Source organism: Danio aesculapii, chromosome 25 (assembly GCF_903798145.1).
Source record: "Danio aesculapii chromosome 25, fDanAes4.1, whole genome shotgun sequence".
Lineage (NCBI taxonomy): Eukaryota > Metazoa > Chordata > Actinopteri > Cypriniformes > Danionidae > Danio > Danio aesculapii.
Genome location: NC_079459.1, coordinates 26,623,647 through 26,639,574, shown reverse-complemented (window position 1 = coordinate 26,639,574; position 15,928 = coordinate 26,623,647). Strand labels below are relative to the sequence as shown.

General features: G+C 33.7%; 2 protein-coding genes across 3 annotated transcripts; one reads left to right on the top strand and one right to left on the bottom strand.

Moving 5' to 3' along the window:
* The first annotated feature begins 1,163 nt into the window (after positions 1-1,163).
* On the top strand, positions 1,164-7,121 carry zgc:110339 (uncharacterized protein LOC550490 homolog). Its single transcript, XM_056452397.1, has 6 exons — positions 1,164-1,394; positions 1,497-1,548; positions 2,829-3,016; positions 3,092-3,247; positions 6,634-6,744; positions 6,828-7,121. Exons 1-6 carry the CDS (start codon positions 1,248-1,250, stop codon positions 6,939-6,941), a joined length of 768 nt encoding a protein of 255 aa, XP_056308372.1. The 5' UTR covers positions 1,164-1,247; the 3' UTR covers positions 6,942-7,121.
* A 1,436-nt stretch (positions 7,122-8,557) lies between these two features.
* gal (galanin/GMAP prepropeptide) lies at positions 8,558-15,277 on the bottom strand. 2 transcript variants are annotated; one of them, XM_056452057.1, is made up of 7 exons: positions 15,058-15,277; positions 14,890-14,970; positions 13,297-13,351; positions 12,169-12,240; positions 9,807-9,893; positions 9,562-9,633; positions 8,558-8,809 (listed from the first exon to the last, which is right to left on the bottom strand). In XM_056452057.1, exons 2-7 carry the CDS (start codon positions 14,968-14,970, stop codon positions 8,748-8,750), a joined length of 429 nt encoding a protein of 142 aa, XP_056308032.1. In that variant the 5' UTR covers positions 15,058-15,277; the 3' UTR covers positions 8,558-8,747. The 2 variants fall into 2 exon arrangements, with proteins under 2 accessions (XP_056308032.1, XP_056308033.1); XM_056452058.1 differs by lacking the exon at positions 12,169-12,240 and having other exon boundaries at positions 15,058-15,153.
* Between the last annotated feature and the right edge of the window lie 651 nt (positions 15,278-15,928).

Here is a 15,928-nt window from a genome sequence, read left to right as displayed (position 1 = left end):
CCACACAGAAATGCCAACTGACCCAGCCGAGGCTCGAACCAGCGGCCTTCTTGCTGTGAGGCAACAGCACTACCTACTGCGCCACTGCGTCATCTTCATTTGATTAAATAAATGGTTTTTTTTTTATTATCATTATCTTACATATTTATTTATTTTACCTGTCATTTGTTTATACTTTGATTGAATAACTAATATAATTTTTCTAATTTTTATATTTTATTTTGCTTTATTTGTTCATAATTATTGTAAAATGTGCATTCTTGTTTGTCCATATTTACAATAAATAAATAAATAATTTTAAAAAGGAAAATCACCTTATCATTACTAAATACATAATAGATTTTGATTGTTTTAAACGCCATGTTTCACATATCAGGGCTTTTTGGATGTTTTTCCAAGTACACTGAAAAGATTAGTTAAACCTGATACGCTCACGAGGTCGTCTAGGCATGGTAAGGTACAGCTTTTTTGAATTTATATATTTTTTTACCATATTTATCTACAAGTGTGTGTGTACTAGTTTTTGTAACATCAGGACACAAATCTGTATAATGACAGAGGTACATGTATTACAAGAAGGTGGTGAAATATGAGGACATTGCTGATGTCCTCATTTCTCAAAAAGCTTATATAAATCACACAGAATGATTTTTTAGAAAGTAAAACTGTACAGTTCCAGAGGGTTGCGTTTAGGGGTATTTGTATTGGTTAGGGCAATACAAATACAGTTTATACAGTATAAAAACAATGGAAACCTATGCAATGTACCCACAAATATACAAAAACAAACGTTTGTGTGCGTGCGTGCGTGCGTGCGTGTGTGTGTGTGTAAGTGCTGTTGATTTCTGACTCATACTGAGAAAACAGCCTTCTAAAACATGTTTTGCAATTCAAATGTACTTAAAAGTGTACTTAGGATGTTTTCTTTCAATTAGACTGAAACCATTTAAAACCCAAAACCCCCCAAATCTCCAAATTGATAGCATGCTTGAGGTCTCTCCCAACAGAGATAGATGCATGTTATAATAAATGTACAAAATAAATGACCATGTAACCATATTAAAGCGCCAGAAAAGCATTACGAAACCAAGTGAATGATTTTCTAATGCATTATCCATAGTCCACTAAATCAGCTAAATCTGGAGGTTGGACGGATTACCAAACCAAACCAAACTCCGCCCCCAGAAAGACTGAAGTTGTTCAGCCTGTCAAGAGAGCGCACTTGAAGCCCTCGAGACGATTTTAGGATGAAGGGTAACTTTTCCAAGTGTGGATCGGTGCTCATCACGGGAGCGAGCAGGGGTCTCGGCCTGCAGATGGTCAAACAGCTGCTCGCCACCCCAGAAAGACCCCAAAAGATAATTGCTACCGTCAGGAATCCAGCCGCTGCGGAGGTAGGCCATCACATCCCGCGCGGTAACTTCACTTTGCAATGAAACATGCTTGGAAGTTGCTTAAGGAGTGATTAACCTATTATGATTTGTTTTCGTCTTCAGGACCTGCAAAACCTCGCCAAAGCTCATCCAGACGTTCATGTCGTGACTCTAGGTGGGTTTTTGTGTCACGTGACTAACGCGGACGCGCATAAAAACACTCATTAAAAACAAGTCCCTGCTGCTTTTAGTAGTTTTAATGTAAATAAAACGATTAAATATTGAATATTACACTTATAAATCGCAGTATTTATGTTTACAATTGTGTATGTATGCACGTTTTAGTGGTTTGGACCATTACGTAGCTTGTTTTTCGTAAATACACATTTGTAGTATTATTTGCTTCATCTCTTATATTTTAATTGTCAATTCATTCATATTTATTATGTAGTAACAAGTATGAATGCCATAAAGAGTATAAATAGGTTTAGAAATATATGTATAAATACTGTAAAGTCTATTTGCATTTTAGTAATTCATATAATTATGTTTTTGAATGCTTTCAACCTCCACAAACTGCATAAATCATAATAATATGGTAATGATGGTGTAATTCGTAGATGTGGCAAGCAGGTGGAGACAAAAGACAAGAAAATGCTATTTTTGACCAAAACCAATAATTTTTTATGTCTTTATACTAACTTTTAACCATTTTTAAAGAACTAAATTATATTTTATACATCTAATTACATGTAGGAATCAAGCAGATGGTCAAGCATATTTGTATCATTTATGTACACTTTTAGTATTTATTCATATTTAGTATTTGCTTTTGTATCTCCAACCATCGACCTTCTTGCTTTGAGATGACAATGCTTACCACTGAGCCACCGTGTCACCCCTTCTATCCAATATTTAATATATTTTTAAGCTGTATGCATTTCAACTGAGCGTTTACAGTAACAACGCTGCCCTACTGAAAAAAAACAGCCTAAACCAGTCTAGGCTGGTTGGCTGCTTTTAGCTGGTTAACCAGCCTGGTTTTAGAGGGGTTTTGGCCACTTCTAAGCTGGTTTCCAGCCATTTCCAGCCCACTCTTAGCTGGTCAGGCTGGGAGAAGCCAGCTTGATCAGCTTAGCCTGGTGGGAGCCCAGCCAAAACCAGCTTTGTCCAGCTTAAACCAGGCTGGTCATGCTGGTTTTAGCTGGTCATTTTCCACCCTGACCAGCTAAGGCCAGGCTGGAAATGGTTGGAAACCAGCCTGGAAGTGGCCAAAACCCCTCTAAAACCAGGCTGGGCAACCAGCTAAAACCAGCCTTCCAGCTTAGGCTGGTTTAAGCTGTTTTTTTCAGTAGGGTGAAGATGCAATCTGTATATGTAATGTTTATTTGATCCAAACAAGCCTGCTGAGGTGAATACTGTACATTTGAAACAATTAAACCTTCTTTATTTCAGATATCTCCAATGAAACGAGTGTGAACGCTGCATCTCAAGCAGTTGAAGCCATTGTAGGTGCCAATGGTCTGAACTGCTTAATTAACAATGCGGCAATTGGTATGAGCTCTGACCTGGACAGCGTCACTCGAGACGTCATGATGAAGACCTACGAGAGCAACACGGTTTCTCCTCTTTTTGTGACCAAGGTATTACAGGATGCTATCTTCAGTAGATATTCATTGAGGTTTTATCTTCATTGAATACTGTGTGGTGTTTTTCAGGCTCTCCTGCCATTGTTGAGAAGAGCGGCGGCTGAGGGAAGTGGTATGAGCATCCAGAGGGCTGCAGTGGTCAATGTTTCGTCTCTTTTGGGATCCGTGCAGCTCAACTGGGGCGAGGGCGCGAGCTTTAAGAGCTACGCTTACAGGGCGTCCAAGGTAAAACTTAGGCACTGAAAATGTATCACAGAACAAACAATAGATGACAGAAATCAAAATACTTTGTTTCATGACCAACAGACAACTTGCTAAAATAACTATCACAGGGTCTGACCTAAGACATTTATCAACCTAAATGATTTCTCAACCAGCAAAGCACAAACACAACGGTATCCTTTCTGGTGTACTGAGTGCTCAAATTTTCATTCAGTCCTTCAATTGGACTATATTAGTGTACTAATATAGGGAATAGTGACTGAGGGTATAGACCAGCAATTCTCAATCTTGTTCCTGGAGGTCCGGTGTCTTGCAGATTTTAGCTCCAAACCCAATCAGACACACCTGGGCTAGCTAATCAAGCACTTACTAGGCTTTCTAGAATCATCATTGCAGGTGTGTTAAGGTAAGTAGAAGCTAAAATCTACAGGACACTGAACCTGTTTAGTGGCATTGTGGGGAATAATGATTCTGTCTGGTCCCCACTCTTAAAGGGGACCTGTTATGTCCCTTTTACAAGATGTAAAATAAGTCTGTGATGTCCTTATAGTGTAAATGTGAAGTTTCAGCTCAAAATACCACACAAATAATGTTTTATAACTGTTTGAAACTGCCCTTTTAGGCTTTGATTCTAATTGTGCCATTTTGGTGACTGTCGCTTTAAATTTAAATGAGAATTTGAATCAAAAGAAGGCGGAGCTATAAACGCTTGCGTGTCAGCATAGTGGCAGATTCAAAAGCAAGACTAACTTCCTATGCTAACAAGGGAAAGATCGTCACTAATGGGCGGGGCTTTCACCCTTTGATGACACGTGCAAAGGGAGAATGTCAATCAAAGTGTTTCTGCAGACTGTTTTTATCAAGTGTGATTTATAAAAAAAAAATGAATACATTTTTTACCATTAGAAGCTGGTTATATTCACAGACTGTTGCCACACAACTGTGTTTAAAGCCCTTATGAAAGTGATTTTTGCATAATAGGTCCCCTTTAAGGCAAATGTCAAAGTCCTTGACTTTTCCTGACTAAGACTAAATCCCTATTCGATTTTTGTACCCCTTCCCCTTGGCCCTTGAAAAAGGCTTCAAAATTTACCCCTAAGAAATGGGGCAGCACTTCAACACCTGCACACGTCATCATATGTCATCGCAAGCTCTTGCTTTATATGAGATCAGTCGATCGCGACTGCTGTAGTTATTCAAGTTGCGTTATTTTTTTTGATGGTATTTATCTTTAGGAAAACAATGAAGGCAATGATTTCAATGTTATCATAATGATCTAATGTGACAATAAGCTCATAACTGGACTGCGCATTTACACAGTGGCCATATTCATCTATGCAAGCACAAGAAAACAACATTAACATTATAGCAGACACTGTAAAAAGTCCATTCTTAGCCACTAGACTTTTCTGACAGGGTATTTGAGTGTCAGAATGTTGTGGGACTGCTATACAGGAGTTATTATTAGGGATTATAGATCACGAAATTTAGCTTTTTTTATTTTAGCATTTTTTTAAAGCATGATGGTAAAACACGAACGCGGTTATCAATGTATTAAAACAAGCTTGTTTGTTGTAAAAATTTGTAATAATGACAAAAAATACTAATTTGTGCATCTCCTGACTTCTGGGTGCAGCTATCCTGCTGTTGTGGCTGGTGTATTCTGGGAAATTCTGGGAAATTGTTTCAAGGGCTATTTCTTTCCCTTAGCCCTACATCTTCAATCTAAAGAGAACTGAGACACCTCTACTACTATGCAAAAGGGGGTAGGGGGAAGGGCTAAGGGGTAGAATTGGGATTGGGCCTTAAAAGCTGAATTTCCATGACCTACCCAGTTTATTTTTAATGTTAGACCAGCAAGGTCACTGTAAGTTAAATGTGTTGGGGCTGTTGCGAATGTTCCATTAATTTTTAGCAAAACAAAACAACATTTTGATGTTGTAAGCTGTAATTTTATTATCATATTGTTCTAATACATTTGATTGCCAGATGACAAGTGGAAAAGGAGTAAAAATGCCTGGAAAAAATAGATTACCCGTAACAATAGGCAAAACGTCATGGATTATCATGGACTTTTGTTTGTGTACATATATATATATATATATATATATATATATATATATATATATATATATATATATATATATATATATATATATATATATATATATATAAATTCCATGATAATCCAGAAATTTCATGGCCTGATGAAACCCAGTCTTTTTTTTTTTGAGATGTTTCCTTTCTTTTCTTTTTTTGTATTTAAAATGATCAAATGATGTACTTTTGTGAACTTTAATTCCAAAGAGTTGCATAAAATCGCTTCAGATAATAAGATTTCGCTACAAATAATCCGTGTATGTGAAAATAGAGAGAGTGGTTTGTGTGTCTTTGTGCTTTCATTTTATGCATAATGAAAATAACATTACGCTTTGGTATTTAACTGTGGCATTCGTATCTCAACCCCATCTGTGGTCAAACCTCACAGTTTTCCCTCTCCATATAAATTTCCCTTTATTCCCTACCACAGTACAGTAATATTCATTATATTTCTATAATATTGCTGCCTAAAGACGAGATTTTGGGGTTATTTATAGTCTGCTGAAATAAATCTTATCAGTTGACATTCATTTGTTCTCTTTCCTTCAGCTTAGTTCCTAATTTGTAGGGGGTCGCCACAGCGCAATGAACCGCCAATTTTTCCAGCATATGTTTTATGCAGCGGATGCCCTTCTAGCTGCAACCCAGTGCTGGGAAACACCCATACACTCTCAAATTCTCACACACACTCATACACTATGGCCAATTTTGTTTACCCAATTAACCTGTACCACATGTCTTTGGACTGTGGGGGAAAACCGGAGCACCTGGAGGAAACCCATGCGAACACAGGGAGAACATGCAAACTCCACACAGAAACAGGGACTCAAACCAGTGACCTTCTTGCTGTGAGGTGGCAACAAAACATTCTCTCAAAATTCAAACAAGGTCTAATAAATCAGGCAAACAGTACATTTTTTTCCAGTGAATGTGGTTGAGCTCAAGCCTATTAATTGATCTTAAAGCATCTTGAACGGGGCGGGGCATGTCGGATACTAGAGAGCATTTGATTGGTTGAGATTTGATGAGAAACTTAAGTATGAGGTGATGTGAAAAAAAAAAAGGTTGATACATTTTGGCGGGAGAGACAAACTGCAGGATTTGGATGTTTATAACGGTTTTATATTTTCTTAACGCAAATTTAGTCACTGTTTTGGAGCACACTAATATAGACATCCTTTAACTAATAGACTGATTCTAAACTCTAGAAAACTTTAATTTCACGGGACCTTTAAATTAGCCTGATAGACTTGAAATTTAATTTTGACTTTGATATTTTTTTAATATAGAGTGCGCTGAATATGGTAACAAGGTGTTTGGCTGCTGATCTGGAAGCTGACGGCATCCTGTGCGTGGCTCTTCACCCTGGTTGGGTGCGCACTGATATGGGTGGACCAATGGTGAGTCTACATGATGTTTTTTTTTTTTTTATATATATACCTAAAATGACTTTGATTTTAACACATTTACTTCCCATTTACAGGCTCCTTTGAGTCCAGAGGAGAGCATTTCGTCCGTGCTGTCCGTCATTGCTGGATTAAAGGAGGAACATCACGGTGGATATGTGGACTACACTGGGAAAAACTTACCCTGGTGATCTGCCCATACTGTGTTTCCAAGCGTGTCATGTTGGCCGAGTGCCAGATGACCACTGAGAATGCAGAAAAACAGCCTGTCTTATTAATTATTCATGTTTCCACCTGTGTGTGTCGACTAAACCTGAGCCGTTTGTACTTTTGATTATAGACAATAAATTTTGCTACTTGTCAGAAAAAAATCATTTGTGATTATTGCTTTTATCGGTCAACATTATTAGGTTTTTTTTTTATTTACACTCACCGGCCACTTTATTAGGTACAACTACTCGTTAACACAAATTTCTAATGAGCCAATCACATGACAGCAACTCAATCATTTAAACATGTAGACATGGTCAAGACGATCTGCTGCAGTTCAAAGCGAGCATCAGAATGGGGAAGAAGCGTAATTTAAGTTGTCCTCCCCAAAAAACTGAATTTTTTTAAAATCAACTCATTTTAAGTCGTCTGAACAAGCAGCAAAAGTCATTTTATAAGTGTATATTTGTTTTCGCTCTTTAACACTTTGATGTGTCCTTGATGATTAAAAGTACATTTATTTTATATTCTTTGAACTGTGGGGGAAACCGGAGCACCCAGAGGAATCCCACGCCAACACTAGGAGAACATGCAAACTCCACACAGAACTGCCAACTGAGCCAGCCGGGACTCAAGCCAATGACCTTCTTGCAGTGAGGTGACATAGCTAACCCTTGAGCCACCGTGTCGCCAGCCAGCTTTCAACACTAATAATAAATGTTTTCTGAGCGGCCAATCAACATATCTGTATGATATATGAAGAGTCATGTGACACTAAAAAATCCGTTCTGAATGACAAAAATAAACACAATTTTAAACTGTATCCAGTAATGAAACAGATATTTTAAGCCAGGGGTCACCAAACTTATTCCTGGAGGGCCGGTGTCCTGCAGATTTTAGCTCCAACTCTAATCAAACACACCTGAACAAGCTAATCAAGATCTTACTAGGTATACTTAAAACACCCAGGCAGGTGTTTTGAGGCAAGTTGGAGCTAAATCCTGGAGGGACACCGGATATGAGTGTGAATGAGTGTAAGTTGGTGGTTCATTCCGCTGTGGCGACCCCTGAATAATAAATGGACTAAGCCGAAAAGAAAATGAATGAATAACATTTCACCATTTTATCATTTTACAATATTTCTGATGGCATCACGCTGGCACAGTGGGTAGCATGGTCACCTCACAGCAAGAAGGTTGCTGGTTCAAGCCTCAGTTGGCATTTCTGTGTGGTGTTTGCATGTTCTCCCCGTGTTCGGGTGCTCCGGTTTCCCCCACATTCCAAAGACAAGCTCTATAGGTGAATTGGGTAGGCTAAATTGTCTGTAGTGTATGTGTGTGAATGGGAGTGTATGGGTGTTTCCCAGTGATGGGTTGCAGATGCAAGGGCATCCACTGCGTAAAACATATGCTGGAGAAGTTGGTGGTTCATTTCGCTGTGGCGAACCCAGATTAATAAAGGGACTAAGCCAAAAAGAAAATGAATGAATGAATATTTTTGACCAAATGAATGACTTCTTTTTTTTCAAAATCTCAAACGTTTTGACTGATGATAAAAGACATTAAAAACTAAAAGATCAGACAGACGATAAGCTGAGTGGAATGCCATTTATGAGTTTTATTTTTGAATCCATCTCCACATCAGCCATGATTGTGATTGTGAATACGTGGCCATATTGAAGCTTTAGCGTGTTATGAGTGTGAATACACAGCCTCTGAGAGAGAGAAAGAGTTCAGCGGGACACAGTGGAGGAGGTCAGGGTGTGTGAGCGCTCACTTCGCTCAAAGTTAGGACTGACTAATCTCTTCTGATGTGAGAGAGGACGGCAGGCTGTCCAGAGCCCCAATTTCTGCAGGATGAAGAAAAAGTACAAACAGAGAAAATGAGAACAATTCACTTCCTCAGAGTCAAGATGCAGTTGAAATCAATATATATATATATATATATATATATATATATATATATATATATATATATATATATATATATATATATATATATATATATATATATATATATATATATATATATATTTACACACAGTTGAAGTCAGAATTATTAGCCCCCCTGTTTATTTTGAGAATTTATTTTTCAACACATTTCTAAACATAATAGTTTTAATAACTCATTTCTAATAACTGATTTATTTTATCTTTGCCATGATGACAGTACATAATATTTGACTAGATTTTTTTTCAAGACACTTCTATAGAGCTCAAGGTGACATTTAAAAGCTTAACTGGGGTAATTAGGTTAAGTAATTAGGCAAGTTATTGTATAACGATGGTTTGTTCTGTAGACTATCAAAAAGAATACATAGCTTAAAAGGGGCTAATAATTTTGACCTTAAAATGGCTTTTAAAAAATTAAAAACTGCTTTTATTCTAGCTGAAATAAAACAAATTAGACTTTCTCCAGAAGAAAAAATATTATCAGACATACTGTAAAAATTTCCATGCTCTTTTAAACATCATTTGGCAAATAAAAAAAACAAAAAACAAAGAGGGGCTAATAATTCTGACTTCAACTGTATATATATTATTGTTTTTTATTATTATTAATTAATCATTTTTTTAATTTAATTTATTTGTCCCCACTTACCTTTTAATTTGAGATAAGAAAGAAAGTCAATGATGGTATGGACGACATCCTCATCTGCTATCCTCAGAGCTCCTTAAATAAACAATAAACAACTCACAATGGTTTATTCTTTTCATTTCAACATCTGTGCATCTGCACATTATCAATTAATGAATATTTCAATCCACTCCCAGCCTTTACAATGCCTAAAACAGCATTAGTAACAATGTCAGTAATGAGCCCTGCTGGCGCCGCATGTTTCTTACCTGTCTTGAAATCCTCATCTAAAGGCATTTCTCTCTTTCCTGCCAGTCCGTGTTTGTCGCTAAGGCTCCTGTGACTATCAATGGCATCTGATCATAAAAGCACAACCACACACACACAATCACAATGATCATTTGAAGAGGCACTCCAATATTCACCAGCAGACCCTGCCGCCGCACCGCTCATATTCATATTCATTTAGACCTGCCCGTGGCACACATATGGCGCTAATGCCACATTATCCCAGCAATGTCTGTTTTTTTTTAATTGGTTTGTTTGTTTGTTTTTGTTTGGGACAGATTGAGTAGAGCAACCTGCAGGACTTGAGTCATGGAATTGCTTTTCTTGTTGCAATGCGAAGCACACACTCACAGGCTTGTGAACAAGAAGTGCACCTACTTGTGTCAAATGCATAATTTTAGTGTACACTCAAAAAAATGACATTCGCTGTTTGTTGAAACTACTTATTTAAAATGAGCTAAATCAACACAATTCTTGAGGTTTTTTTTTAGGACAACTTAATTGTTTTATGTTCAATCCACTTAAATTTGTAAAAACCATTAAGTTAACTTAATCGATTTGAGTTGGGACAACATGACGAAATTGTGTGGAATGACCTTCACCGTTTGTTCAAAGTACTTATTAAAAATGAGCTAAAACAACACTATTCTTGAGAGTTTTTTGCGACAACTTTATTGTTGTATGTTCAATCCACCTAAATTTGTAAAAATTAATAAGTTAACTTAACTCCTACATGTTGTGCCAACACAAATAGATTGTGTGGAACCCAGCATTTTTTACAGTGTACTTCAATTTGGCAATGTATATATGAATATTTATATATATTTTATTTTTTTATTTACTTGGAGGTGATTTTTAATTTTCCGTAAAATATATTTTTAGAATATTTCGTATTTAGAAATCTAAAAATTTCAGTTTTTGTACTTCAAAATGTCAAGGTTGATTCAATGTTACTCGCAGCTTCTTTGTAATATTTAGCTGTTTCTGAGTTAAAATTGTTAATACAAATATTAATCGTCATATATGTTAATAGGCTGTCATGCTATACGTTTTTACAGTATATTATTTTTAAAATTCTACAATTTTAATTTAATTTTAAGTTAATAAATAAAACTAATTATTGGTATGATTATTTTTTAGGAGAAAATACTGTTAATATTTTTTATTTAAAATTTCGCACTTAATTCAGTCAATAGACAATATTATAATTATGAAAATAAACATGCAATTAGGTCCTAACCAACTGCATTTACCATAAATTAAATTACAATTATTTCTCAATTAACTAATAACAAAAAAATATAAAAATAAAAATAATTAATAATTATTCTAACAAATAATCAATAAAATAATATCTCGCAGTTAAGCATCTAAAAATTCAGTTCACACTTTATTTTGAAAAAAAAAAAGTTTTTTTTTTTGCTAGTTTCGAATTTCACTTTTATTTTATTTTTTAATTCTAGCGATTGCTAAGTGAAAATTATTTCTACACTCTTTGATTAATAATTGATAAAATAATAACATGCAATTGAGTGTCCAGAACATAAATACAGTTCGCTCTTTACTATGAAAAAAAGTGACTTTCACATTATTTGTTTTGCTAGTTTTAGATTTCAATTTTATTTAAAATAAATTGTAAAAAAAAAAAACTAGTAATTGCTAAGTGGCAATAGTTTCTACGCTCTTTAATTCATAATTAATAAAATAATAACATGTAATTAAGTGTCCAAAAACATCATAAATTCAGTTCGCACTTAAAAACTTTCAGATTATTTTCAGATTTTTTTTTTCAGATTATTTGTTTTGCTAGCTTTAAATTTCACTTTTATTTATTTATTCTATCAATTCTTAAGCAAAAATTGTCTATACACCACTTTTTTTCCAAAATGTGTTCATTAAAAGTAATATATTTTACAAAAGTATTCTAAAGTGTGCTTCTTCTTCACAAGTGCATCTGATGCAAAAACCAACAAAGAAACACAAGCAAAAGCTCACAGCAAGTGAACAAGCAGATAGAAAAGCCAAATACTAGTCAAAGTCTACCTTAGTGCAAGTAAACCAACAGAAAACTGCATATTCTGAAATAAATAGGTCTGCAGTACTAATTACTCAAACTAAAGATTACATAATAAGCCCGTGTTTAGAAAGTCCATGCATTTGCACACAGAATATGCATCTAAATTATGCTTTAAATTAAAGCTCGATGCATCGATCTTTCTGGTTTTCTTTCCGAAAAGATCTGATTCATTCTGAATTGGAAGCTCTGCCGGCAAAAAAGCACAAAGTGCGAAACATCACAGCAATTCCTGGTCTGACTTCAACAACCTGCAGGAGCTTTCTTACATTGACCAAGCAGATCTTCTCGCCCCCTTGCACTGGGAGTATCCTTAATCTGTATAAGGTGATCAATACGACCTGAAACACAGGGAGCTTATATGTAACTGACCTACACAGGTGTAGCTTCATGAGCTCAGCATCACTGACCCCAAAACAGTTCATCAACAGGCCTGCTCAGACATGTGCAAACTACTAATGTATATTTTTGGTATGGTTTAAGCCTTATAATGCATTTTGACCCGCAAGAGATGCATAAATATTTTAAAAATGCATTACGAGTCTCCAAATTAAATTTTTATAATTGTATTTTTTACTAAGAGATGATTAAAAAGAAGTTATACATTACATTTGCGGGTCATTTTTGACCCAGGTATGCTTTAGGTGTAAAAAATTACTATTTATGAATTTATCTATGAAGCTAAAATACTAAAAATGTACTTTTTTTTGTTTTATTTAGCTTTTCTGTGTATATCAAACAGTTTTGGGACTAAATTTCATTATTTTGAAACACAAACATATTTCAGAAATTTCATTTATCTACATTTATTTATTTATTTGATCATGTATTTCACTATCTTTCTCTCTCTTTTGTTACACATATAAACAGGCTTCATAAAGAAAAGATTTGAGAAATTATGAATTAGCAATGTAATTAAATTTAATACAAAAAGCAGAATAATACTTGTAATTCTTAGATTATATTTTATATACATATAATAAAAAATGTACAATAAATAATATTTTTTTAAATATTCAAGAATATACTTACATTTTGCATTAAGTTGTTGATAAGGTTCATGTGTATTTTAAAATATCAAAGAATTTCTCAATATTTTACTTAATAGAAATTATGTAAATGCAGTAATAACGTGGATAGTAACATTCCAAACATGAATAAGATCAAATAAAATGTAGTTTATATATTTTTATAGTTTATATTTTATAGTCCAATATAGTTTAGTATACAGATTTTTGCATGTTTTATAAGGGTTAAAATGTAGATCTGAAAGCTCACAGCAGAACTAAAAGAATGGAAAGATCAGACCGCAGCATGATTTGTTAATAAACAGCTATTGGAAAAGACAGAGAGAGGGATTATGAGAGAAGACAGACAGATGGACAAAGAGGACTTACGAGGACCGAGGAGATAACCAGCACTGTTCAGGGTCCATCCTCTCTTCTCTTTTGCCTGTTTTACACAAAATGTATTCATTCATTTACAATTTTTATTCAAACTATATATATATATATATATATATATATATATATATATATATATATATATATATATATATATATATATATATATATATATATATACAGTGCTCAGCATATATAATTACACCACTCACAAATCTATTTTTTTTAATTGATATTTTTAATAGGAAGCCATTTTATATGTGTGCATATACATTAGATTAGTCAGAACTGAAGCCAAAACTGGAGCTTATCAAACAAAATAACTTATGATAACGGTCCAAAAACTAGTACACCCAAATTTATATTATAGAAAAATAATAAAAACAAATTTAAAAAAGAGGAAACATCAAGAGAAGCAAAAGATTTTAAAAATTTTGTTACATTTTGTAGGTTGTAATTTTTTTTTGCAATATTTAGCCTGAATTTAATTGTATTATCTTTCAATTTCTAAATATGTTTGGTGACTAAAATATTATTTTAATAAATATATCTGTTTAATAAATCTGTTTTGATCAAATGCACCCAAATACATTGCCTATATTCACTGAGAAATGGAAAAAAATATTCATTTTCAAAATGGGGTGTACTGTTATACTATACATAGGGTGTACTGTTATTTATACATAGGTATAAATACACAAATATATAATTATGTTATAATATATATAATTGTACTTTAGTCTTATAATAGTAGAATGTAAATAAGTGTATTATATGTGTGGTTGGAAGATGTCACATTTAAGATGCATTAAAAATATAAATTTTACATTTTTATATTTTTTAATATATATATATATATATATATATATTTATATATTTATTTGAATATTTATGCAGTTTATTATTTTGATAAGTTGACTTAGAAAGTATTGATTAAATGGCAAGAATAATAATTACAATACATAATAAATATCAAAATTATGAATACAAAAATATGAATGAGATTACATAAAAAGGTTTTGTGTCAAAACTACACAATTTAATCTTAATATAAAATCATTTATAACTATATTAAGCGATTTTTTTTTTTGTATTTTATTGTCAGGTTGGGGCAAGCTGTCACGAATTTTAGCTGTATTAAATGACACTAAAATAATAATAATAATGAATAGTAAATAGTCTGTTGTATGATTTTGTTACATTATTAATAGTTTTATATTTTTAATACCATGTCTCTTGTTGTAACAAATTACGCCATATTCCACTTAGCACGCATTTCCTTATTATTAGTAGTAGTAGTAGTACTAACGTAACAGTGAAAATGTTGCTCTTTTCATATTGTTATAACTTTTTATTAGCTTATAAGTTATATGTTCAAACAATTAAAAACCATTTTTAAAAGCCACTTTGAGTTAAATACACTCGAGTAAAGAGTGACAACTTTGCTTCACAGATGTTAAAGACATAGCTGCACGTTTCAACTTTTAAGTCAAATTTGCATTGAAACATACATTAGAATGTTAAAAAAATCAACATAAAGAATCAAACAATCAAAATAAAGAATGTTTAAATCTAATGAGTTCTTACCGCGATCACCATCCCGAGTGTTTCCGTCAGAAACGCGCACACAATGAGAGACACACAAACTCCACCGACACACCTGTGCATCTGAAACAACACCAATGAAGCGTTATAAACAGCGTGTTCTCATTAAACCTCACAGAATATAACCAGAGACTCGGACTGAGAACTTACCCTGAGTATCAGTTGGTCTTTGGAGAGTGAAAACACTAGTAATATTCCCTTCTGCTCCTGGTCCTCTGATACTCGTGTGGATTCGGGCGCCTTTTATTGTAAGGCATCATCTCACCTCTGACGTCTTTACGTCAAAAGGTGACACCGGCAGGCTCTTCGTCACCGAGCAGAGCACATTTTTTGTTTATGTCCATGAGATCAGTTGATTATGGTCGCATTGATTATTGTGTAGTCACATCCAGGTTTGTGTGGCACTCAACGATCCATTCAAGGGCAAGGTATTATGGATTTTGCCTTTTCCATTCAGTTTGACTTTTTCCAGCCCAGCACAAGCTATTCATATTTAACAGTCAACTAAAAATTGAATAATAATTGAATAATAATTTGAATAAATATAATATATATAATATAATATAATATAATATAATATAATATAATATATGCAATATATATGCAATATATATGCATTAATATATGATCTATTATGTAACATTTGTTAACACTGTCATTCTATTATTGTTTCCCTTTGTTTAAATTAACTGTTTTATTGATATCTCTGTCTCTCTCAAATACACATACATATATAAATGAATTTCCAAAACTGATTAATTTAGCAAAACATATTAAAACAGCAGGGCAAAAAAGTAGTACACCCCAATCAATATGTTAGGTTAAAACATCATGTCAAGTTTTAATAAAGAGGAAAAATCAAGAGAAAAGAAGAAACATATTACATTTATTACATAATTATAAAAATTTTACAAACTTGTTTATTTTTCTGCAACATCTCACTTGAATTTAAATGCATTTTCTTTCTATTCCTAGATGTTTGATGGTGACCATAATTTTATTTCGATGAATGTAACTTAAA